The 27,043-nt window shown below is 41.4% G+C and overlaps 2 protein-coding genes across 5 annotated transcripts in view; one reads left to right on the top strand and one right to left on the bottom strand.

Moving 5' to 3' along the window:
• On the bottom strand, positions 1-15,002 carry APEX1 (apurinic/apyrimidinic endodeoxyribonuclease 1). Of its 3 annotated transcripts, XM_087916381.1 has the most exons (6): positions 14,929-15,002; positions 13,857-13,921; positions 12,408-12,546; positions 10,717-10,898; positions 5,278-5,470; positions 1-1,272 (listed from the first exon to the last, which is right to left on the bottom strand). In XM_087916381.1, the coding sequence occupies exons 3-6, from the start codon at positions 12,463-12,465 to the stop codon at positions 758-760; spliced, it is 948 nt and encodes a 315-aa protein (XP_087772507.1). In that variant the 5' UTR covers positions 12,466-12,546; positions 13,857-13,921; positions 14,929-15,002; the 3' UTR covers positions 1-757. The 3 variants fall into 3 exon arrangements, with proteins under 3 accessions (XP_087772507.1, XP_087772506.1, XP_087772508.1); XM_087916380.1 differs by lacking the exon at positions 14,929-15,002 and having other exon boundaries at positions 13,857-14,236; XM_087916382.1 differs by lacking the exon at positions 14,929-15,002 and having other exon boundaries at positions 13,862-13,921.
• OSGEP (O-sialoglycoprotein endopeptidase) overlaps positions 14,507-27,043 on the top strand; it is a 19,751-nt gene continuing 7,214 nt past the window's right edge. Inside the window, exons 1-7 of one of the 2 annotated variants that reach the window (XM_026720656.2) lie at positions 14,507-15,147; positions 15,306-15,426; positions 15,878-15,997; positions 17,436-17,611; positions 18,535-18,630; positions 19,970-20,019; positions 24,833-24,911. In XM_026720656.2, the coding sequence (XP_026576441.1) occupies positions 15,312-15,426; positions 15,878-15,997; positions 17,436-17,611; positions 18,535-18,630; positions 19,970-20,019; positions 24,833-24,911 (636 nt within the window). In that variant the 5' untranslated portion in view covers positions 14,507-15,147; positions 15,306-15,311. The remainder of the gene's footprint in view (positions 15,148-15,305; positions 15,427-15,877; positions 15,998-17,435; positions 17,612-18,534; positions 18,631-19,969; positions 20,020-24,832; positions 24,912-27,043) is intronic. The other variant, XM_087916379.1, reaches the window with a different exon arrangement.

The following is a 27,043-nucleotide window of genomic DNA, read 5'->3' on the forward strand; positions in this document are numbered from 1 at the left end:
TTTATCTTTTATGAAAGGGAAGTTTAATGTTTTCTGGAAAATCAAAATACATTTTGGTGAATTACATTTTTCTCAAAGCAGGGCAAAGGGGGGGAAGGTGAGGGAGGAAAGTTACTTTTTAATGAGCAATACTCAAGGACAAAACAACTAACATCTGGAGAACAACAGCTGTGGAGTAATGCCCCCACTTAGTCTAACCTTTTCTCATTTTTTTTTCAAAAAACTAGAAAACAAAAGATACCAATATGATCTTTGCTATCTCAGGAATCAATGGATGCTTTTAATAGCTTGCACCTCCCTGCTCCAGCCCCACCTTTTAAGCCAGAGGTATGGAATGATGGCTCCTTTATGATTGTGGGCTTCAATTCCTAGAATTCCTGAGCTAGTATAGCTCATAAAAAGGCTATAGTTCCCCAGCTCTGTTTTAAATCATTAAACTTTTCTAGAGAACTTGTGCAGGCAGAGGAACCCCAAAACAAGACCTGATGGAACAGAATTCAAATCCTGAGTCTGAAGCAGTATTTCTCAACCTTGGTGACCTTCAGATGTGTTGACTTCAACTCCCAGAGTTCCCACCCAGTCAGCCACCCAGAATTCTGGGAGTTGGAAGTTCACAAGTCTGAAAGCTGCCATGGTTGAAAAACACTGCTCCAAAATTAGGGTTAAGTAGTCATAGACATAATTTTAGCTCCGATTTTCTTTTCCCACTCAAGCTGTAATAATAAGCTTGGGGCTTTCCTCTGCATGTAACCCTATGTTACACGGCCACATAGAGGGTGATGGGACAGTGATCACTCCCCAAGGCTGAGGAGCGGATCTTGCTGTCACACAGCCCTTCCAGAAGCCCTCTGGAGATGACAAAGTAGTCAAGCCGCCATCCCACATTCTTAGCCCGGGCATTCATCATGTATGTCCAGAAAGTGTAGGCATGGGGGGTGTCGGGGTAGAGATGCCGGAAAGTGTCGACAAAGCCAGCTTCTAACAGTTGGGTGAAACCAGCCCGTTCTTCTAGAGTAAAGCCAGCATTTTTTTTATTCCCCTTGGGGTTCTTCAGATCAATCTCCTGGTGGGCTACGTTGAGGTCCCCACACAGGATAAGGGGCTTGCGGGCAGCCAGGCCTTCCAGGTAAGAGCGGAAGGCCTCATCCCAGCGCTGGCGGTATTCCAGGCGCACCAGTCCCCGACCGGCGTTGGGCACATAGGCGGTCACCAGAAAGTAGGAGGGGAATTCTGCTGTGATCACCCGGCCTTCTTTATCGTGCTCCTCCTCACCTGTAGTGACAATGCAGAAGACAGATCCAAGATCAATGTTGATTTTGAACAAGCCTGATCGGAAGAAGATGTTCAGTTCCAGCCTTTCCCAGTCTGGTGTCATCCACCTGAGAACTCCCTGGCTTTCCATTATAAATAGTCCTGGACTTACGACCACACATTTCTGTTGTTAAGTGAGACATTTGTTGAGTGGGTTTCACCCTGTTTTTACGACAAGCCACATGGTTGTTACATGAATCACTGCAGTTGATAAGTTAGTAACTCAGTTAAGTGAATCTGGTTTCTCCACCGACTTTGCCTATTAGGTGGTCGCAAAAGGGGGCCATGCGATCTTGGGATACAGTGACGGTCGTTAAGTCTGAATTGGTGGCCAAGCATCTGAAATTTGATCACATGATCATGGTGATGCTACAAAGGCCATAACTGTGAAAAATGGTGATAAGTCACTTTTTTCACTGCTGTTGTAACTTTCAATGGTCACTGAATGAACTGTTGTAAGTCAGGGACTACATGTAATTTATATCCTGTATTTATTATTTTTATGAATTACTCAGGGCGGCGAACATACAAGTAGTCCTCAACTTAAAGATTGAATTCATTTGCCAACCGTTCAAAGTTAGAACGGCACTGAAAAAGGTGACTTATGACCATTTTTCACACTCACAACCGTTGCAGCATCCCTGTGGTCACATGATCAAAATTCAGACACTGGGCCACTGACTCTTGTTTATGATGGTTGCAGTTTCCCGGAGTTGGCCACCTGAGGAGCAAAATCCATGAGGAAGCCTGATTCACTTAACAAACGGGTTACTAACTTATCAACTGCAGTGATTCACTTAACAAATGTTGCAAGAAATGGGAGGGGGGGGAGAGACTGACCCAAGGTCACTCAGTTGGCTTTGGCTAAGAAGGAGCTTGAACTCAGGAGTTTCCTGCTTTCTAGCTTGGTGCCTTCACCACTAGACAAGCTGGCTTTAAGAATGGCTATTTGATGGGAATTCTAGGAGTTAAGAATTTAACTGCATTATTGCAAGGACAACAGGCTGCAAAGAGTATTGTATTTGCTGGAGAAAGAACAGGCTGAGTTCTTGACTCCTGCAAGCATATAGAAATAACTCTGCTCATGAATATTAATAAGTGGACATTACTATATCAACAACTAGTTCTATACCCGTGCTCTGCTATGAAACTATGTGATTGGGCTTAGTTTTTGGGGAGGAAAATAAGTGGGGTGGTGGTGGTGGAATTGTGCCTTTGCTTACCAGCATCCATTGGTATTCATCTGGCTTCATCTTGTCAGTGTGTGAGAGAGTTGAGGGAAGTTTGGAAACTGATACAGTATTTGCCATGTGAGCAAGAAGGAGACAGCAAGGAGCCTGGGATTGGCTTAGCTCAACTGTTCTGTACTAAAGCTGCTTGGTGCTGTAAAACTGAAACTCTTCTCCTCTGCTTGTGTTCTGCATTTGGAACAGATTTCTTTTCAGGTGGGGAGGGGGAGTAGAAAGCCTTAGCATCAAAGCGTGTTAATAATAATATACAAAATACTAATGCTGTGATAGTCATTTTGAAAAAAACCCTTTCTTAGTGAGCACCTAGAAGCCAAGAGGAACATATGTGCAAAATTTCAAGTTTGTAGGCTTTACAGTTCTGGAGATTTTGTGATGATGCATGAGTGGTATTTTGCTTTTATATATGCCCTGAGTTCATATTTAACTAAGTCCCTAGAGGAAGGATCCAGGCCATTAAGAAAGATTCCCCCCTTTAACTGGTGAGGTAAATTGGCATTTTAAGAGAGGAGACCCGGAGTTGTGATCCTATACAGGAATTGCAGAGGTGGCTGGATGAGAACAAAATAGAACATTTTGGCCTGAATTAGAAGTGCTAGTTTGGAGAAAGGGAAACAGTGCATTTCAGCATAAGAATTTTATCCAGCTTGTGAAAGATCATGGTGGCACTAACATCATTTGGATCCGCTTTGGTGGACCAGATGGGAACACCTTACCAATATTAACAGAATTTGCCAATAAATTCTACAGGAAAATATCAGGGTGTCTGTCCATGAACTGAAGCTCAAGGGAAAATGGAGAAAGATGCTACCTAGGATAGGAAACAATCAAGTAAAGTGAGAGGGGACAACCCGCAGCCGCCTAAGGGTCAGAGAACAAAACTCAAAAGGATTTTGCCTAATTTACCACGCTGTAAAAAGAGATAGTGGGAAATTTGCATGTTCAGACTTGCCAGATTCTGTTAATGTAGCCTTAGAATTAGAAGTAGCATTAGCTCATCTAGGCTTGTTTCCTGCACGGTCTTGTCTGGGAAGTCTGATGGCAATTCAACCTTTTGAGAACCTGTAGAACAGAGGTGTCTAATTCGATTTCATTGAGGGCCACATCAGGGTTGTGTTTGACCTCTGAGGGAGCATGTGGCTGGGGCGGGGGGGACGTGACCAGCTCCACATCACTCATTGAGGCTCCATTTTTGGCCACAACAGCCTCCTGCCAGCAAATATGGAGGTCAAGGAGGCCGCACATGGCCCGCCCAGGCTTTGTTTTCTCTGGCAGAGGCACCACAGGCCAGTCCTTTGCTGTTTCCAGGGCGGTTTGAGGGCTTGTTTCCAGGGCCTGAGTTTGACACCCTCTGTAGAACATGGCACAGGCATTCTCACAAAACGGTATCTACAATAGACCTAGCCACCTTCAAAACCTCTTTAATTGGACAGCAATCTGGAGAGCTTGCTTTTTTACACAGGCCCTTAAGAATGCATTCTTCTAATATAGGTTTCCCCACTTTTACTATTTTGAATGTGGCACCTTAATAATTAGAATGTACCTTTATTCCCTCATCTTAATTCCCAATAAACCATTAATCATTACATCTTTTCAATTGAATTCCACAGCATATTTTCTCCCCTTAATTTTTAATAAGGGTTATCAGTATCTATTTTACCCTATTTTCTAAATATTTTTAATTGCAGAAATCTTCTGGTTACCCCTTGTCACCCTGCAGTATCCTCTTTTTAATTCGTCAATCATTATCTCTGAAAAAACAATTTCTTTTCAACATTTTACTATTTCTATATTTCTTTCTTTCATATGCCTGTTTCTTACTGCTTCTCCTCCCCCTCTTTTCCCCATATCTTTTCTCATTCCAGTTTATATCCCTCTCTTTCTTCCTTTCCCCTTTTAACAAATTTTAAACAACATATTTCCGGGTCATCACCTTTACATAGAAATATGACAGCAATTATACAATCATATATGGATACTTAATTCTATTATTACCTTTTCCATTCCAAATTTTCAATAAGGAGCAAAACAAACACATTAATTCTAGCCTCTTTCATTAATCTCAATCGAAGCATCTTTTTGTTTCATTTCAATTATGTGTTATTTAGAATCCATTAAAAAAATGTGTAATGGAAATGGAATATGACAGACTAAAGAACCAGTTAAATTAATAAGTTAATATAGACTATTAAAAGCAAGAAGAGACATTCGTAGCTTTATTATTATTATTAGCCAAATATATATTGTTTATTTTTATTTTAAAAATAAATATTAAAGAATTATATTTGAATTAATTGACATGAAACAAAAAGATGTTTCGATTGAGATTAATGAAAGAGGCTAGAATTAGGTGTTTGTTTCTCTCCTTACTGAAAATTTGGAATGGAAAAGGTAATAATAGAATTAAGTATGCATATATGAATGTATAATTGCTGTCATATTTGTATGTAAAGGTGATGACCTGGAAATATGTTGTCCACTAAAAAGAGATTTTTGTTTTCAAATTGAAAAACTGAATAAAATTTGTTTTTTTTTTTAAAAAAAGGAATGCACTCTTCTATCCCAGTTTACCTCTATTTACTCCCCACCCCCTGCAAGAACAGAGAGAGGTAGCTTTTTTCACCAAAGCAACAAGGATTCACTGTTTGTGCTTTTGTAGGGGATAACTCACCAGTCTAAGAGGAACAACATCCTAAAATAAGGATAGAGCAGTCCTTACCAATCCCATAGGTGACGTCCAGAGGCTTGTTCTTGGAGAGCAGGGCCACGCCACTGTAGCCTTCCTTGTCACTGGAACAGGCCCAAAATTTATGGGGGTATTCGGCCAGATCCCGAATGTCAGCAGGCAGCTGTTTCTCTGCACACTTTGTTTCTTGTAAGCAGAGCACGTCGGGATCCTCTTCCTTCACCCACTGCAGGGGAATAAAATAAAATAAAATAAAATAAAATAAAATTTAAATAAAATACTACAAAATAAAATACATTTTTGACATCTCTTGACAGCTGTCAACTCTTAGTAAAAATGGACTTTGCCAATTGAAAGAGGTTAACACAATCTCCTAAAGGAGATGAACCTGCTAACTGATGTTACTAACCAGATGGAACATAATGGAGTGAGCTAATTCTGTCACCAAAATTTTCATTTTACACTTATTACAGGTAGTCATCGACTTACAACAGTTCATTTAGTGACCGTTCGAGGTTCAGTGAGGACAATTAACCAGTAGAACAGCTTGCCTCCAGAAATCATGGGCGCTCCATCACTGGAGGTTTTTAAGTAGAGTCTAGACAAGTCACTTATCTGAAATAATATAGGTCATGTGATCAAAATGCAGACCCTTGGCAACTGAGTCATATTTATGACAGTCACAGTGTCCCGGGGTTATATGACCCCCTTTTACAACCTTCTAACAAGCAAAGTCAATGGAAGAGCCGGATTCACTTAACAACCATGCTGCTAACTTAACATCTATAGTGATTCACTTAACAACGGTGGCAAGAAATGGCATAAAATTCACTTTACAAATGTCTCACCTGTCCAAAGGCTGAAAAAAAATATTGGACAAAAATACAAAAATACACTTGAATAGAAAAATTGATAAAGGAATACATAGATTTAAAACCAGAAATGTTTCTGTTGGGTTTCATACCAGAAAAATATAATAAAGAGAATATATACTAATACTACATGTGTTAACAACAGTTAGAATTGTATTTTCACAACACTGCAAGAACATAAGAGATACCTGCAGAAGAGAATGTAATTTTAAAAAATACTAGAATGTGTAAAAATGGACAGATTAATATTTAAAATTAAAGACAGGGAAGACACTGATTATCTCTTATTATGGGATTCGTTCTATCAATGGTTATCAAGCAGAAACAGAAGTAGTTTTTTTTTTTTTAAATACAAGAATGATTAATTTTGTAAAAATAGTTTACTAAATGGATAGGTTAACATTATTGTCACTATATGTTTATTATCAATGTTATATTATTGTTACTATAAGAGGACTACTAATGTTATGAATGTTATTGTTATGATGATTACTCAAAACAACTATACCCAGACAACACACTGTTTATATAGACATTGAAATTTTCGCTCTTTCTATAAATAAATAAATGTCTGGCTTAGCCACAGAAATGTTGAGCTCGATAAATCAAGAACTACTTGTATACCATTGGCAGAGTGATACTAGTAATGTTTAGAGTGGCCTTCTTTGCAAAGAAGGGAGTTAACACTGCAACTGTATAATCCTTTTTTTTTTTGCCCGTGTCCTTGAGACAATTTAAATTGTCTCAAGGACACGGGCAAAAAAAAAAAGGATTATACAGTTGCAGTGTTAACTCCCTTCTTTGCAAAGAAGGCCACTCTAAACATTACTCAGTATCAATTAAACGAAGGCCACACAAATGAACCTGTGCAACATCAGAAGAGAAAGGGGGGATGGGAGATTCTGTCGTGTTTTTAGAGAATTATCTATTCTAACAGTCTGAAATCCTTTTTACAAACGTTCTTCCCAACCTTTGGTTGAGTTGGGAAGATTAAAAAAATACTTTGCAAGCCTAAGGACTATTCTATCCTCGAGACAGATGTATTAAAAAACCCGCCATTCTCTTGTATTTTCCAGTGAGGAAACATTAGCTACAGACTTCACTGTAAACTAGATGCATTTTCTCGCTTGATTGAAGAGAAAGGGATATAGAAACAACTTCCTTCATAACTTCAACTAAGCTGGCTGCTGATAGCTCCCTGCCTGTCCCCTTCTCCACTGCTGGTTACTACAGCGCAGTATTTTTATAATTGTTTTTTTTGATGGCCTGTAACAATGCAGAGGTTGTTTTCATTCGAGATCCACAATGAATTGCAACAAACAGGCTTCCTCTAATACGAGTTCCTTCCAAATGTGTAAAATTCAGCTCCCAGGATCCTGACGCAGAATCCTGTTGGATGAAGATCTCTTTTTTAAGAATTGAAACACACATCTGGAGAAGGCCCAAACAGAACAGTGTCCTACAAACAGCCAAACAGGTGACAGGAAAGTGGTATTTGGCAGGCATTCTCTAAAGCACAATCCCCATGTATTGTAGTTTAGTCCAGTGGTCTTTGCAGCTTTGACAGCCTGGCTGGGGAGAAGAGGGGAACTGGCCCACATGAGCAGCGGCCTAGCACGTGTGCCTGCTGGCATGCCACTTGTGTGAATGGAGCTGCATGTACGCACGGGTGCCGACCTGCCTCTCACATGACCCAGTTCCGAACAGGCCATAACCCAGGGTTTAGGACCCCTTGTTTAGTCTAACATCCTCTAGCCCAGGAGTCTCCAACCATGACAACTTTAAGACTGGTAGACTTCAACTCCAAGAATTCCTCAGCCAGCAGCTGGCTGAGGAATTCTGGGAGTTGAAGTCCACAAGTCTTGTGGATTTGCCAAGGTTGGAGATCCCTGCTATAGCCTTTCAACTCTCCCCCAAAATAAGACGATCATATTCTTTTTGCCACCAAAAATGGCACCAAGTCTTATTTTTCGGGTGGGGGGCAGATGTCGTCCACTGATTCACCTCACCTGCGTGCCTCGCCCCCGGGCTTTTTTTCGCTGTCAGAGGCCTTCAGGAACGTCTTTGGCTTCACATAGTTGCAGTCAGGTCTCGCACACCTTGGCCCATTTCTTCTGCAGCCGGCAAGGCTTTCCTGATCAACCCAAAGCTCTGTTATTGGCTACAGAGGCCTTCAGGAAAGCCTTGCCGGTTGCAGAAAAAATGGGCCGAGGTGTGCAAGGCCTGGCTGCAACTATACAAAGTAGTAAGGGAGCTCCACCACCCCATTCCTCACGGTAGCTTGTTACCCATGCACACTGGAGCCGACGGGGTCTTAATTAGGGCTTATTTTGGGGGGACAGGGCTTATATTGGGTGCACATGTAAAAATCAAACTAGGATTTAGAAAGTAAGTAGGCTATATTTTTGGGGAAACAAGGAAACATCTGCCCCAAATGTACAGACCGTTACCCTCAAAATTCAAAATAAGCCATCTTCACACAGCTGCAGGGTGGATCTGGAGGTTTGAGAATGTTAAGCTAAAAGAGCTGAAGGTTTTTAATTTGGATAAAAAAATAAACTTACAGTTATGTATGTTTTGGAGAAGGTAGGTAAACGGGAATGTGTGATTTATTTCCCGCTTTCCTCAAACAGCAGGATACAGAGATTAACCCCAAAGATCAATTATTTTAGAGCCAAGAAAAAAAAGCATCTTTTTTCACAATGGGGCAAATGTGGTGGAATTCACAGCCACAAGCAGAAGCAACGGGCATGTTAAAAAAATGTGAAATCAATAGGGAGGAGGAAAAGGGACAGATACATTCATGTAATGCTGTCTTCATCATTACATTTACAGGTAGTTCTTGACTTACGATCACAATCGAGCCCAACATTTTTGTTTCTAAGAGAGACATCGAGTTTTGCCCCATTTTATGACCTTTCTCTCCACAGTCGTTAAGTGAATCATTCCAGTTAAGTTAGTAATATGGTTGTTCAATGAACCTGGCTTCACCATTAACATTGCTTGACAAAAGGTTGCAAAAGGTGATCATACGCAAATATGCAACCGTCATAAATCTGAGTCAGTTGCCAAGCATCTCAATTTTGATCACGTAACCATGGGGATGTTGCAATGGTCATAAGATGAAAAACAGCCATAAGTCATTTTTTTCAGTGACATTGTAACTTTGAACGGTCACTAAATGAACTGTTGTAAGTTGAGAACAACCTTACTTCCATCCCACATAATTCTTTTCCAAAAAATTTTCTCAGGACAACTTACTGAAGTACATTGGATCAGATTCTTCAAAATTAGGCATGAAATATTTCTCTCCCATTTTTTCTCCACTTTGAAATCTGATCAGATTGTCTGGATGAACAAATGCTAGCACCTAGCCAATGTTGGCTAATTAAAAATTAGTCAGAACATGAGATGGATAGCTATAGGTAGCCCTCAATTGAGTCCAGAATTTATGTTACTAGACGAGACATTTGCTAAGTGAGTTTTTTCCCATTTTATGACCTTTCTTACCACAGATGTTAAGTGAATCACTACACTTTTAAGTTAGTAACATGGTTGTTAAGTCAATCTGGCTTCCCCGTTAACTTTGCTCATCAGAATGTCGCAAAAGCTAATCACATGACTTTGGGACATTGCAACCGTCGTTAAGTATGAACCAGTTGTCAAGCGTCTGAATTTTGATCACATGACCCTGGGACTATTGCAACTGTCGTGTGAAAATCGGTTATATGTCACCTTTTTCAATACCATTATAACAATGGTCACTAAATGAATTGTTGTAAATCAAGGACTACTAGCAGATTATTTAATTAAATAAATAAAATAGAATTAGATGGCCTTAGGCAAAATCCAAAAAATCAACCTGCCAAATAGCTTCCATGCAGATGAAATTGTTGCCAATATAAGTAGTCCTTGTTTAATGACTGTTTCGTGGCTATTTGAACTTACACTAGCACTGAAAGAATAATACTAGCAACCAGTCTTTCCAGCCATTGTGGTGTCCCACTGTCACATGATCACAATTTGTGACAAACAAAATCAATGGGGAAGCCGGCATTGGGGAAGCTGAATTCCACAAGCAAAATCAACGGGAAGCTGGCAAGTTACAATCATGTGAGGTCCTCGCTTAATAATGGCAATCAGAACTGCAGTTGCTAAACAATGTGAGAATGTGGTTTTCCGACTCGTGATTATGTTGCTCAACAATGGAGTTTCTAGATCTAATTTGTGTTATTACATGAGGACCATCTGTAAAATTACATGACATGCTTCATTAAGAGTCAATCTCAGTTATACTGAATTTTTACAATTCCCCCTCCCAATTTATTTTCCTGGGGATGGTGACAGTGTTTGGTGGGTGCTGTTTTCCTCCACCCTTCTTCTAGAGTGGGCATTGGAATTTCGTTTTAATGCGTGTCTTTGTGCACAAGGAAAAATGACAATAAAGATAATCTTAACTGATATGTGATGTCTAAATGCAGCCTTTCTTTTTATGACATTCACTTTGAGGATGGGTAGAGGAAAAATCACTGCCATCACACCCAAAGTGGAAAGAACCAGCTATAAGAAAACAAAATGGTGGAGTTTTCTCCTGGGTTACCTCCAGGCCCTTCTTCTTCAACCAGGCTCGGATGCCATCTACATTCCAGGAAGTGACCTTCAAAGTATATTTTTTGCCACTGGATGAGGTGAGCTTATCAGGGGGATCTTGGTATAGAATTGGAACATCCACTTCTTTTTCTGGCTTTTCGTCATCTTTCTTGGCTTTTTTAGACTCTGGTTCTGAGGGAAAAAGAAACAAAACACAACATTATAGGGAGGAAGAACAGGTGCTTGCTTGTTTGATGAAAATTGGACTCCACTAGAAACAGTGTCCTCGACTTACAATTTATTTAGTGACTGTTCAAAGTTGCAGCAGCACCAGAAAAAAGTGACTTATGACATTTTTTTCACACAATCACTGCAACATCCCCATGGTCACATGATCAAAATTCAGATGCTGGGCCACTGGTTCCTATTTATGATAGTTGCAGTGTTCCGGGATCATGTGGTCAGTTTTTGTGACCTTCTGACAAGCAAAGCCAATGGGGGAAGCCAGATTCACTTAACAACCATGTGACTAACTGAACAGTGGCAATGATTCAGTTAACAACTGTGGCAAGAAAGGTCGCAAAATGTAGCAAAACTTCTGACTCAACAAATCTCTCAATCAGCAACATAAATTTTGGGCTCAAATTTTGCACTCATAACTCAAGGACTATCTATATTCAGGTTACATTGATTTTAAAATTTGGTTGCTTTTCTAGAGACTTGGTTAGTTCATTTGCAGAATGAGAGACATATTCTAAGCAAGATTAGGAAAGGACAATGGTGACATCTAGGGAGGGAGGGAATTTTGCGGGTGGTCTTCGATTTAGGACAACTGAGCCCAAAATTTATGTTGCTAAGTGAGATGGTTGTCCCATTTTACAACTTTTCCTGCCACAGCTGTTAAGTAAATTACTGCAGTTCTTAAGTTAGCAACACGGTTGTTAAGTGAATCTGGTTTCCCCATTTGACTTTGTCCGACGGTAGCAAAAAGGAATCACATGACCTCTGGGACACTGAAATTGTCATCGATACAAACCAAGCATCCAAATTTTGATCACGTAACCTTGGGTAAAAATGAGTCACTGTTTTCAGTACTGTTATAACTTTGAACGATCACCAAAATGGTTGTAAGTTGGGAACTAGATCTACACTACAGTGTTTCTCACCCTTAACCACTTTAAAATGTATGGATTTCAACTTGCAGAATTTCTCTGCCTGCATGCTGGCTGGGGAATTCTGGGACTTGAAGACCACACATCTTAAAGCAGAGAAACCACTCTTATTGTTGTCTGCTGGCCAACAGACTGTTATCTGCTGGATTTGAGCCTTGAACAAGTTTGACTGATGTAGTCCTCTCCCCAGGAAATGTCACAACTTTCTTGATTCACCAGAGGTTCCTTCCATTTTATTCTCTCCCTTCCTCCATTCCAAGCATCAGACAGAAGATATAAGTTAGGAAGGTTCATTATAGAGAGGCCAAAATCTCTGGTTTCACTGGAGCCAAGCCTGGCAAATTCCAATCTATGGGTTGAGGAAAAGTGCTGAAGGAAATGAGAGGCCATTCAATAAAGAATGGGACTTGGGAAGGTCAAAAAGCACCAAGAAGAATCCAGGGTCCAAATGATGACATGCTATAAGGCAGAGGAGAACCGCCCATTGCCAAATCAACCCCAGTTTTAATGCTAGGACTGAATTCCATACCCTCGATGTCTTTCGTTGTTGGAAGGACCTCTTCTTCTTTATTCTCTCGTTTTGACATTGTAGGCTCCCAAAGATGTCTCAGACGAAGAAGTTGGCTACCTTGTTTGGCCAATGTTAGGCTTCTCAACAGTAGCGTCTCCTGGGAAAGATGAACACCATGTAGAGATAGCAATAGCACCTATACACCTCCCTATAGGAGCAGGGGTGACTTATGGGAGCAATTTGCATCCTTCCCTGCTAGTTTCATCATTGACTTTGTGGGAAGACATAGACTAGGGGTCTTCAAACTTGATAGTTTTAAGACTTGTGGACTTCAACTCCCAGAATTCCTCCTTCAAGCATATTAGCTCAGGAATTCTGCGAGTTGAAACCCACAAATCTTAAACTTGCCAAATTTGAAGACCCTTGTGTTAGAAAGTGACAAATGGCAATCAAGTGATCACAGAACACTGGAACTGTTGTAAGTACAAGCCAGTTACCAAGCACCTAAATCACAATCACAAAACTCAGAACTTTGAAGATAGCACTTAGACTTATATACAGCTTCATAGTGTGTTACAGCCCTCTCTAAGTGGTTTACAGAGTCAACCTATCTCCCCCAACAGTCTGGGTCCTCATTTTACTGACCTCGGAAGGATGGAAGGCTGGGTCCACTTTCAGCCGTCCAGGATCAAACTCTTGGCAGTGGAAGAGTTAGCCTGCAATACTGCATTCTCTGCCCCTACTTAACACCCAAACCTGGCTTTCTTTTCCCTCAGAATATCCAGTGAGCCCCCTTTCCTCTTCCTCCAAATGCACCAACTGCTCCTCTCTTCCATCAGCAACCCTGACCCCATAAAAATGATTAGTTGGTCACCGGATTCTATCCATTTGCAAAGAATCCCTTCCACATGAAAACATCTGTTCTTAGAAGAACAAATTGGCTCTGAGAATTAAGAATCTTCCCAATCGTGAGGACAATTAACGAGCAGAACAGTTTGCCACCAGAAGTTGTGGAGGTTTTGAAGAAGAGACTGGACAGCCGCTAGGGTCTCCTGCTAGAACAGGGGGCTGGACTACTAGACGACCTCCAAGATCCCTTCCAACTCTATTCCTATTAATTGAACCTCTTTGAATTGGTCTCAATAGTTTTTGGCAATATCAAAAGCAACCCCTCCATAAAAGACCAGTGGCTAGGGAACATGGGTCGCTTTGCACTCATAACTTGCTCAGGGGCATCGTTTTCGAATCCACCCAGGCAAGAGGATGCAGATATCCTTTGGAAGTTACCCCTGTTGAATTTCTACCTGCCACTCCGCTCCTAAAAGCAGAAAAAATATTTATTTTTTAAAAAAATGCAAAAAAAGGGAAGGCCGGGACTCCGGGCTCGTTTGGCGGATGAAACACAATTAGGAAAAAAAGCTTATTTTTTTAAAATGAGTATTTTTTTAAGCAACGTTCGATTCTCACCACACCGGACGCGAAGCTTCCCTTTCAAAGCACCGAAGTTGCTCAGGAGAGAATCCGCAACAATCCTTGAATCGAGAGAAAGAAGAGCACGTGGAGCGGAGCGGATCACGTGAAAGAGGATGAGGCGGGGCTTCTTATTCAAGCGACGGGAAGCGCAGCCGCAGAAGCCGACAGGGTTCGGTTCAGGTAGGAAGGGGTTAAAGGGATAACTTGGAAAGAAAGACGCCCTCCACGTCGGTCACGTGCTGAGGAGGAGGCGGGTTTAACGACCGGGTGACGTCACGCGTCCTCCGGACCTCTCCCAGAACGTTGTCTGCTAACCCATAGCATCAACACCTGCGGTTCCCAGTCGAACAACCCAGAGGGGAAATTTGAAAATCCTAAAAACGGATATTTAATAAATCTTTTTTTCTCTATAAAAGACAAATACTGAGGTTGGAAACCTATATCAATAGAATCCTAAAGGCGACCGAACTTCCTTGGTTTTTGCTTCCTTCTTTCCATTTAAATCAGGGGTGTCCAACCTTGGCAACTTTAAGACTTGTGGACTTCAACTCCCAGAATTCTCCCAGAAGTCCACAAGTCTTAAAGTTGCCAAGTTTGGACACCCCTGATTTAAATCCTTCCATTCTCCCCCCCACCCTTCGTTCAGAAGCGAGGAAGCTTCTCGAATGCGAAAACGTCCTCAAGCAAAAACCAAGAAAGTTTACTCTTGGGGTTAAAAAAAAGTACCTTTGGGACAACCATGATTTGGAAAACTGAGAGCTTCCATAGGAAATAAAGAATATTTGTAATTCAAGTTTTAAATGTGTTTTTTGGGTCCTTGGTAATAATTCTAGCTTGTATTCTTGAAGGCGTTTCATGACTTAATTAGGCAACAGCATCAGCTCTAAGGAGTGAGGTTCACTATTCTGCTGGCAGCGCGAGTCACTAGAATATAAACTGAGAGCAAACCTCACTTCTTACTACCTGTAGTAGTAGTAAGTAATTGAGTAATGAAACGTCTACATTCTACAAAAAATTAACCAAGTTCAGAAAGCGCCAAAGAACCCGCCCGCTTTCGAATACTCACCGCTCGTGTATGCTGTATGACGCACCAGAGTTTCTTCTACTACCCCTAGAACCCCTCCTCTTAAATCCTTAAGAAGAGGGAGGGGCAGGGTTCAAATTTAACCCTTTGCTGCTGGGTTTTCCTTCCAAGATACTTTGGTTGCACGTGTGTTTTTCTGTGTACTGCTTGCGCTGAACAGCGTGGGGAAGGTGGACCTAGCAGCAGAGGAAAGAATCGGAGGTAAGTTATCAAAGGACTCGTTCTCACGAATCTTCTTCTCCTTGTTTAGATAAGTTGCTACCCGTTCTGTGGATAAATCAGCTGGATCCGGGATCCGCTGCAGATTCCGAGGTTTCTGTTGGAAGAAACCAAATTTCACTCTCTTTTGGGTGTTCCAGGGAGAGATGCCCGTAGTGATCGGCTTTGAGGGGAGCGCCAACAAGATCGGAATTGGGATTGTAAAAGATGGGGAAGTGCTGAGCAATCCACGAAGGACCTATGTAACCCCTCCGGGACAAGGTAGGTATCTTGTGTTATTTATTTTATTTTTATTTAGTTTAGTTTGTCAAGCATGTATGAGAAAACAAGTATAAGTATGAACATAACATATAAACATATAAATGTAAACAGGTATAAGCATATACATAATAAATGAGTACAAATAAATGGGAAAGTAGGACAAGGACAGTAGGCACGCTATTACTATTATATTTCCCATGAATGCTCTTCAGAACCCAGCTAGATGCTTTCTAGTAGCACTTCAACTCCCAAAATTCCTAGCCAGGGTATGTGCTAGGAAGGGATCCTGGGAGTTGAAGTCATTGGAGGACACCAGCCTACAAGACCTATAAGAGAATTGCTTGCTAAAAGAATTCAGCATTTTTCCTAGATTTAAAGAGATGGGAGAGCAGATTAATTAATGGGCTCCCATGGTCACATGACTTTTCCCCATTTTTGGTCCCACTCTTAGGTTTCCTTCCAGGTGACACGGCACGCCACCACCGTTCTTGCGTCCTTACTGTGTTGCGTGAGGCCCTGGAAGAAGCTGAGTTGAAACCTGAGGACATTGACGCAGTGGCTTTCACCAAAGGTGAACCTCTTTTCTTAAAGGGACAGACACATGGATTCTTTAAGGCAGGGAGGGTATGCAAGCTTGGAGACTTTGTGGACTTCAACTCCCAAAATTACTCAACCAGCATGGGAATTGAAGTCCATAAGTCTTATAGTCACCACAGTTGGAGACCCATGCTTTAAGGCAGGGGTTGCCAACCTTTTGGACCTCAAAGACCACCAAACTCATAATTTTAAATCCCACGGACTACTAATATGAATTTCAACTGACGGTGGCTTGCTGACATTGGTGGGAAAGTTGGTCCCATATTCCAGAGCTGCAGTAGTCACAGGACTGATCATCCTGGAGCAGCTGCTCCTCCACCCGGGTGCACCAGCCTGCCATGGACTGAAGAAGCTGCTCCAGGATGACCAAAGGGTCAGTCCTGTGACTACTGCAGCTCTGGAATATGGGACCGACTTTCCCACCAACATCAGCAAGCCACCCTGGGGCAGATTTCCCTCCCCCGCCGTTGGCCTTACCTTCCAGTTCCAGCTCGAGTGGCTCTACTCAAAGTAAGGTTTGTGCTTGGTCGAAGGATGGGGGCCAACGGGTGGGTGAGCCATGTGGGCGGCACAGCCTTGTGTTCCCGTGCAGCCTGGATTAATTGCTTGGGGCGGGAGTGCTTTGTGGGGGACATTTCTCTGAGAACCACCAAAATTTTCTCATGGCCCACCAGTGGTCCCTGGCCCACTGCTTTAATTAATTTGATTAAGGGTCCTTGAAGAACCTATAGCTATACATCTTCTGGTAACCTTCTTGTTGGCCACGCTGGCTGGACTTGTAAAGAACTGTATATTTCAGCAACATCTGAAGAACATCTAAAGGACCACCAAGTTCTCTACTCCTAGGCAATTTTCTTAATCCAGGCATGTTTTAAATGTCCCAGATTGGTAGAATAAAATCAGTGAATGGTCTATAATTCAGGTAGTCCTCTCCTTACAACAGTTCATTCAGTGACTGTTCAAAGTTATAACAGCACTGTGTACAAAAGTGACTTATGGCCTTTTTTCACACTTATGACCGTTTCAGCAACTGCATAGTCACGTGATTTACATTTGTATGCTTGACAGTTGATTCATATCTTTAACGATTACAGTGTCCAGGGTTCATGTGATTCATCTTTTGACCTTCTGACAAGCAAAGTCAATGGGGAAGCCCTTTAATAATGGTGTTACTAATTTAACAACTGCAGTGATTCACTTAGCAAGTGTGGCAAAAAAGGTCATAAAATAGGGAAAAAACTTAACAAATTTCTCACTTAGCAACATAAATTTTGGGCTCAATTGTGGTCATAGGTCGAAGAGTAACTGTAGTCTGTAAGGCTTACCAAAACAATTAAATGAATGCAACATAAAATTTGAGAGCTGTACATCAATGCTACATTGGACTTAATGCATATTTTCTCATCTTTCAGGTCCAGGAATGGGTGCTCCCCTGGTGACTGTGGCTGTTGTGGCCAGGACAGTGGCCCAGTTGTGGAGGAAGCCGCTTCTCGGAGTGAATCATTGTGTCGGACACATTGAGATGGGGAGGCTTGTGACTGGTGCGAAGAACCCAACAGTGTTGTATGTCAGCGGCGGAAACACTCAGGTACTGAGGAAGAAAAGAGATTTGTGGATTTGCGTATTGTGCTAAACCATGGTTTAATGTAAACCATCATATCCCAAGTTCACTTTATCCAAAAATCATGATTTACAGAGCAGCAGTTGAATTCATGACCCACCAAAATAAAAACCAGGAGACCATATCATAGCTTAGTAGGAAGTATTGTCTCAGCTTCAAACTCAATTTACACTCAGCTGAATAATCTATAGTTGGTTTGTAGTGGCCCATTTACAATAGTTATCAGAAGCAAAGCAACCCATGTTATAGTTTAGTGCAAATAAGCACTTCTGAGCAGGCAGCATCATTAAGTTCCTTAGTGCTGAAGTCCAGCACTGTCAAAGAACTTGGTGTGAGAAGACAATAGTGATATTGAAATCATGGGAGACATGTAGATGGCTTTTGTCCAGTCAATAACATCTGGCCAGAACCATCATCATTTTCCAGAGCTCATCAGTAAAGCAGAGAGTCCAAGTTGGACTTCCTTCATAGTCATCTTTGTCTTCTGGAACTCCATTCCCCTTGAAGTCCAGATTTGAGGTTATCTTTTCAGAAAGCCTTAAAAGTCCTAGCTTTTCCAGCAGGCCCTGGGGACAAGGTGGCTTAGGACTCCACTTGTTGATTGACATTTTATAGTGCACAGTACATTTTGTGGATTCCCCAGGCCTCACCAAACATTTTGCTATTTTGTTCAGTTTCTCTTGCCTTGTTATTGTTTTGAACCTAATGATTTCCATCTAAGAAGGTAGGAAAAAGAACTTTGGCTGGCGTATCTGGATCTCGGGAACATTGAATTTATTATTATTATTACCTTTATTGTCAGAATACAATATGTGTACAATGAGATTGGCTGAGCCTTAACTTCATAAGTTAAGGAGGTTTATAACTGCCTGCCTCTTCCTCCCATCCAGGTCATTGCCTACTCTGAACATCGCTATCGTATTTTTGGGGAAACTATAGATATCGCTGTAGGAAACTGCCTGGACCGTTTTGCTCGAGTGTTGAAGGTAAAAACAGCTGAACATAGATGAGAATGCAAGTTGGCTTCATTAAATCATATGTAAATGTTATGGGGCTTCTTTCTGAGTGTTCACATTTGGAAGAGTTCAGTAGGAATGTGTGGTGCGTTAGAGACCCTTTGAGGGTCAGGAAAAAAAAACTATATGGTCTACTTCCCCCACTGATTATTTCATGAAGATACAGATGAACTTGGAGAAGGAACATAACCTGATACATGTCTATGGAGATTCTCAGTCATCCAGATCATGGTTGTCCCAAAGGTGCTTTTTTCCGGAGGCAACTGGACTTTCTTGTTTTTTTCTTTGAAGACGTTTCTCTTCTCATCCAAGAAGCTTCCTCTTCTCTGATAGGATAGTGGGGGATGGAAAGATTTCTAGGGAAAAAATGCAGAGTACAGAAACCAGGAGCACTGTTCAAGTGACCCTGGGGACACAAATAAACCTTCAAGCATTTCAACAACAAAAAGAATGCAAATGACCAGCTATTTGCAAAGAGCATAAATCCTTCCATTCCCCGCTATCCTGTCAGAGCTGAAAAAGCTTCTTGGATGAGAAGCGAAATGCCTTCAAAGAAAAAATAAGAAAGTCCAGTTGCCTCCTGAAAAAAGGACCTTTGGGACATCTCCTATCCAGATGTGCTGACAAAGATCAGAGGAACTGGATTCTAACACCCAAAGTCTGCCAAGTCGGGTTATTTTAATAATTTTCAGTTTAATAATTAGAAGTTTAGTCTCTGAATATATACAGGAGAATAATTTCATTTATAAGGTGTCAGCCAAAACAGTATTAAAGATACTTCTCGGCTTAAAATATTTGCTTTCTTTTGCTACAATCATTCTACTTCTATTTATATCTTTCTCTTATTTTCTCTAATTTTTTTATCTTCTTTTCTACTGTCTCCAGGTACTACAGTGTCCACTATTCATGGGCATTGTTTCTTTCCTATTGACTGTTAAGTCAGGTTATTGACTATTGTCAAGTATTATTATCCATTTAATTGCGCTTGACTCTTGGTGATTCTATTAGCCAGGTCTTTCCACATGAGTCACGATGGTGCAGTGGTTAGAGTGCAGTACTGCAGGCTACTTCTGCTAACTGCCAGCCACTTGTATTTTGGCGGTTCGTATCTCAACAGGCTCAAGATTGACTCAGCCTTCCATCTTTTCTGAGATCGGTAAAATGAGGACCCAAATTGTTGATGGCAATATGTTGACTTTGTAAACCACATAGAGAGGACTGTGAAGCATTGTAAAGTGGTATATAAGTCTAAATGCTATTGCTATTAGTATTGTGGAAATCTGATTCTTTTATTCACTTCTTGTCTTAGATCTCAAATGATCCCAGTCCAGGCTACAACATCGAACAGATGGCCAAGAAGTAAGTCATAATGGGGAAAACCTTCCTACCATCCTTTTGTCTGTTTTGTTAAATGTATTTAATATATACCAGATGGGGTCCCATCTCCCCGGTCTGGACCAAAATTAAATAATGTTGACAAATACATAAAATCTTCAGGAAGGATATCAAAGGTCATAGCAAAAATTATCAGGATCCATCTCTTCCTTTTTTTCCCATATTTTTTTATTTATTTTATATTTACAGTAATTCCATCTTTCATTCACACAGCGTGTCAACTGGGTACATATATCTTGTGTTCACAATTGTAATTAGTACTTTTCTTACCAATATAACAATAATCATATTTTATTTATAAGCCGTTATAACTTATATCTATTACTTTTATAACAATCTTAACTTATTTTTTGTGAGATGTACATAAAAATGAATCAACCGACTATTGATAATCTGATCCATAGGATGCTTTATTAAGTAAGATACTGCAGTACCGGACCCTTCACTCCAAATCATGTTTAGGAGAAAAGGAGACACTTTCATTTAGTGAATACAGCTTATATAGGTTCATCAAATCACATGGTTACATAACACTTCCTGTTGACTATATATAGAAGTTATACAACATTTTCATAAGAAAGTTCCAACCTTCCATGGAAAACTCCCAACATTCTCATTATAGTCAGATTTCCTGTTATTCAAATACCAGAAGATTATAAGAAAACCATTAACGTGATTTATAATATCAGAGTGCCCCAGCACATACCTCTAAGATACGCCAAGTACATAGTTTTGCAATCTTGTATAATTTCTAGCAGAAAACACATTGCATAAATGTTCTGAGCTTTAAAAGTTCAGACTGCGAACACAAAATGACTTCAGTTCGGCTCTTTACATTCTCAAGTATAGTAACCAAATTTTCACCTATAACATATCCACCGTTTTTCTTTTGTAACTAATTTACACCTTTCCGTCAAGCTCTTGCAACATAAGCCTAACTTCCTGCTGACTGTTTTATGTTTTACTTCTTTGTTTATATTCTTAGCATGGGCCGTTGCCATAACAGTCATTAAACAACCAATTGTACACCCATTGTATTAACTGGTATAAATGCATATGCATATGCTCCACAAAACATAAACCAACTAGGTAAATACAATAGGTAAATACAATACATGTGTCATTCCACCTATGTCTTCAACTTCCATACAATAAAAAAACTCCTTTAGTAGGCAAATAAGTATAAATTGTTTTGACATCTGGACGTTTATACTTAACACAGTCATAAGCTGGAAAAACTGTCAGCTTTTTCTCATTAGTCCATTTCATTGGCTTCACAGGAAATCCAAACAAAGTATCACCTTTGACAAATTATACAAAATATAAGCATCAGGATGTATTTAAAAAAAAAACTCTGCTATCAAAAAAAAATCTTCCTAACACTGGAACTTCTATAAAACAAGTAGACATGATGTCTGTAACTGTAGTCTCTCCTTTTACGCAAAAAGAAAAACTATTCAAAGCTACTCTCGTTTATTCCAGAAAAACATTTTCACTCCTCGCATTAGGCTCTTGTCCTTCAGTATCTTACACTTCTATGTAAAACCCTTGGTGCTTCAAGACATCCAACTGTACATCTACCTTTCCGGTAAATGGACATTTTACACAAGCTAAACTGTCACACAAAAACATCAACTTCATTAAAGTACTTCTTAATTCAATGAATGGCATAAACAATCCCTCTCCAAAGCTCTAAATCTCATATAGGAAGGAGAATAATTGCCATACATGTCAAAACAACAATCATATTGTTGTTCCATCCTCTTAGACAAGTCCTTATGTCATATGTGTGGTTACATGTTGGGTATTTTCTCAGATACAAACTATCATCTAAGGTAGATCATATTATACAGTTTCCAGAAAATGGAATCAGCCATAGGTTTCATCAATGTCAATGATATATGGCCTTCATATTCTGTACTGTTGGGTTCAGTTTGGAAATATAACCATTGCCACATTAGTGGATAACCAGGCAATACCTCAGAAGCAATCATTCCTACCCCACATAAGGCAATAATCACTATCCACATCATATTACCAAATGGACTAGGCCCCCACCCACCTTAACATATGTAGTTTTACACTTCAAAACTTACAACTGGTCTTTGGGGACTTACATCCACTTCTTTATCTTCTTCCGCACTCAGAGGACACAATACCTGTGTACAACAATATTGTTTCATGTCTTAAAGTAATCAACAATACAAGGAAAAAATGTATTACACTCAAAACTGTATTACACGCTAAACTGTCACACAAAAACATCAACTTCATTAGAGTACTTCTTAATTCAATGTATGGCATAAACAATCCCTTCTCCAAAGCTCTAAATCTCATATAGAAGGAGAATAATACATATGGTAATATGTTCCAATCCACCTCTTTTCCATGTGTGTATTTAGTAGATTATGTTGATGTTATCCATTTAATCATGCCTGACTCTTGGTAATTCTATGGGCCAGGTCTTTCCACATCTTCCAGTCTTCTATTATTTCTCTGAGTTGTTTTATGTTCTGGCTGGTATCCGCTTTGATAGTGTCCGGCCTCCGTGTTCTTTAGCAGCAATTTCCTTTTACTGCTTACTCTCCCAACATAATTGCTTTCTCCAGTGACTTCCCCTGCATGATATAGCCAAAGTAAGAGAGCTGCAGTTTTGTGATTGTAGTTTGTAGAATGAAGTTTGCCTTCATTTGTGAGTAAGTTAACTAGCTGCTTCTGAATTCTGTGGATGATCCACATATGAGCAAAGGATGATCCACATATGAACATTATATAGCTATATATATAAAAGCAAAATACCACTCATGCATCATCATAAAATCTTCACAACCGTAAAGCCTACAAACTTGAAATTTGACACATGTTCTTCTTGGCTTCCAAGTGCTCACTAAGAAAGGATTTTTTGAAATGACCATCAGAGCATTAGTATTTCATGTATTATTATTAACACACTCTGATCAGGGTAGGATTCAAATTTTTAACAACCAGTTCTGTGGGTGTGGCTTGGGTGGTGGGCGTGGCCTGGTGGTCATGTGACTGGGTGGACATGGCTTGGTGGTCATGTTAATGGCTGGATGTGGCCAATTCAGTATCACTCACATCAAGGCACACATCACCTCGCCTAGTCTCTCATGACTGTGGGGATGCTGCAACAGTTGTAAGTGTGAAAAATGGTTATAAGTCACTTTTTTCAGTGCCATTGTAACTTTAAATGGTCACTCCACACAAGCAAAGTGCCAGCAAAGGAGGGGAAAAAGACTCCAGAGAAATTCCTGAGACAGGAAGTCTAGTCCTGCCAAGAATGTAATAAGGATTAACGGAGAGGCAGTTTCTGTAAGCAACACCAGAATGTTTCCTTCCTGCCTTCCTTACAGGATTAGGCCAGTAATTTCTTCTAACAACTGGTTCTCTGAACTGCTTAGAATGTTAACAACCGGTTCTAGTGAATAGGTGCGAACTGGTAGAATCCCACCCCTGGCTCTGATGCTAAGGAGTTCTACTCCCCCTCCCCACCTGAAAAGAAATCTGTTCCAAATGTAAAACATAAGCAGAGGAGAGGAGTTTCAGTTTTAGTTTTACAACACAAAGCAGCTTTGTACAGAACAGTTGACCTAAGCCAGCGGTGGCTAACCTTTTTTTTTTTTAAAATTTTTTATTGTTTTTTAACATACAAACACAACAACAAAACATAAAAGCATCAGCTCCCCCATATTTTTATACGCTTGCTCAGCAGTGCCCAGAAGGCAATGCATGCAGCCCCTCATGGCCCCTGCACATGCACACGTGATCCCCTCGTGCTCCATGCCTCTCTGTGCACGCGTGCACATGTCCTGTGCACCCCCACTCATGCGTGCCAGATACCCAGCAGTCAGCTGGCGAGTGGACAGCGTGCATGAATGTGCAATGGGCCTCTTCCAGGTGACCTCTTTTGTGCTGGCAGAAGTGGCTCTGTGTGCCACTTCCGGCATGTGTGCATAGGTTTGCCATCACAGACCTAAGCCATGCCCAGGCTCCTTGCTGTCTCCTTGCTCACCACAGCAAATACTGTTTCAGTTTCCAAACAGCCCTCAGCTCTCACACACACTGACAGGACGCTAGCCAGTTGAATACCGATGGATGCTGGTAGGCAGAGGCAGAATTTTCCCCCCCTTATTTTCTTCCCCAAAAACTAAGCCCGACCATATAGTTTTGTAGCAAAGTACCGATATCGAGCTAGTATTTTACTAAGTCAAGCAAAAGTTACTCGTTGCAGTTCCTTGTTCTGCTATATGCTACAAAGATAAGCATGCAGACCGGTGGCATTTAAAGAGTAGGTTCTGGTCTTTCTTTCATCTTTTGAAATATAGAAGCTCGGTACATTGCTCTGTTTCTTGTTTTTCGTGATGTGAGGACTGTTTTGATTCTCCAGTGCTGTCTTCCTCATCCTTAGCCATTTTTTGGAGTTCATAGTGACTGGGGAATTCTGGGAATTGAAATCCACATGGCTTGAAGTTTGCAAAGGTTGAGAAACAATCAGTGGTGGGATTCAATTTTTTTGCTACCGGTTCTGTGGCAGTGGCTTGGTGGGCATGGCAGGGGAAGGATACTGTAAAATCTCCAGTCAGAAGTGGTATTTGCCGGTTCTCCAAACTACTCAAAATTTCCGCTTCCGATTCTCCAGAATGGGTCAGAACCTGCTAAATACCACCTCTGGAAACAATGCTCTGGAGACACCATATCTTAGATTATAGCTCCATGCAGGAGAAGAAGATTCATTGCTTCCTCTTTTCCTCTACAGGGGTCAAAAGTTGATCGAGCTTCCCTATACAGTGAAAGGCATGGACGTGTCCTTCTCTGGGATTCTGTCCCACATAGAGGTATGTAGGATTCAAATCCCACAAAGCAGCAGTTATAAATTGAGAGGGAGAAATTTTTCTTTTTTAAACGCTGCCTTTAAGAACACAACAAAGTCAACTCCCGGCCCATTCAGTTGTGTCTCAGTATTGCTAAGGAGGATACAACACAGTAGGAAATGATAAGTTGTTCAGACGAAGATGAAAACTGTATCCTGGAAGAAAGCACATGTCCCTCTTTTGCCATGCATGGATGTGCCCATGTCTTTGCTAGGAGTTGCGTTCAGCCGGAAAGAGCTTTAAATGTTGGTTTGTTCATTCTCCACGGCTACCTGTTATGGTTCTTTTATTTATTTGCCCGTTGTGGTGTTTTTCAGGGGCTGCTATCATATTACCTCCAACTTGTGGGCTTGAAAGGGGAATGCGATTGTCAAATGCAGGAATAGGATTCAGCCTGCCTTGCATGCTTAGCGTGCAAAAGAATTAATTCTTCTTCCTTCTATAGTTTTCATCAGTTACGGTGAGCTGCTTAAAATCACCATCTGAGATAGGTGGCCATATCAGCTCTTTAAACAAAATAAATGTTATTGCTTATAAAACAGTGGATTAACCTGTAACTAATATGCCCCACCCTCCTGAATAATGAACCACTTAGGCCCTTAAAAACAAATAACCTTCATTCGATATCATTTTCAAGACCCCCAAATTATTCTAAGAGCCATGGGGGTACAGTGGTTAGAAAACAGTATTGCAAGTTAACTCTGCTGACTGCAAAGAGTTCGATCCTGACCGGATCAAGGTTGACTCAACCATCCATCTTTCTGAGGTCAGTAAAACGAGGACCTAGATCAGGCTTGTCCAACCCGCGGCCCAGGTCACCTCATGATGCGGCCCAGTGCCCACCCCCAACTTTCGTGCCAGAGCCAGTGAGGAGGAGGAGAGGCAGGCACGAGGCGGGGCGGGGCGAGGCGAGCGCCACGCCAAGCAGCAATAGAAAAGGCGGGCGCCATCAGAGCGCCACCTCCTGCTATTGCCGACGCCGCTGCCGCTGCTTCTGCCCCCGCTGCCACTGCTTCTGCCCCCGCTGCTGCTGCTTCTGCCACCGCCGGCGCCTCTTCTGCCGCCGACGCCGCTCTGCCCCCACCGACGCCGCTTCTGCCACCGCCGCCGCTTCTGCCCTCGCCGCTTCTGCCGCCGACGCCACTTCTGCCCTCGCCGCTTCTGCCGCCGACGCCGCTTCTGCCCTCGCCGCTTCTGCCACCGACTCCGTTTCTGCCCTCGCTGCTTCTGCCCTCGCCGCTTCTGCCGCCGACGCCGCTTCTGCCCTCGCCGCTTCTGCCGCCGACGCCGCTTCTGCCCTCGCCGCTTCTGCCCTCGTCGCTTCTGCCGCCGACGCCGCTTCTGCCCTTGCCGCTTCTGCCCCCGCTGCCGCTGCCACCGCTTCTGCCGCCACTGACGACGACGCTGCTGCTTCTGCCTTCCAGTCCTACCGCATCCAGCCGGGCCATTTGCAGGAGGAGAGGTAGGCACGAGGCAGGCGAGCTTTCTCTCCCCCCCTCCCGAATTTGGCGGGGGAAAAAAACGTGATAAAAAAAACCATGATAAAAAATAAATAATTTTTAATAAATACTTAATAATAACTAATAAAAATAAGTTGGCCGTATTTTGGCTTGAGTTTGGCCGCAGAGCCAAACTGCGATCTGGCAACCCTGCACCCCATCCATTATATTAGCTCTGCCATCTTATATTAGCTCTGCCATCTTGCGGCCTGTGCCACTTTCTGGTAGTAGCAATTTCCCTTTCAAATTAATGGGAAGTGGAATGCAATTGGATTTTGATGCAGAATTCCACAGCCAATTTTGTGTCAAAATCCGTTGTGTGAACCCAGCCTTAGTCTCCTGACTACCAGAAAGTGGCACAGGCACATAGTAATCACATTGATTATTAAACCAAGCTTTCTAAAAGTCCTTTATTTTTACATTCCAGCATGGCTTCTGAAATCTCAAAAAATAAAAACAAACACAAAAAAAGAAAAATTACAGATGAAGGAAGAGTGTTCCAAGAAAAGTGGACAGATGAATACTTTTTTGTTGAGTCCAATAGTAAGGCAATCTGCTTAATTTGCAAAAAATCAGTGCCAGTTTTCAAAGACTACA

Source organism: Pseudonaja textilis, chromosome Z (genome assembly GCF_049901715.1).
Source record: "Pseudonaja textilis isolate UNSWEBS1 chromosome Z, rPseTex1.2, whole genome shotgun sequence".
Lineage (NCBI taxonomy): Eukaryota > Metazoa > Chordata > Lepidosauria > Squamata > Elapidae > Pseudonaja > Pseudonaja textilis.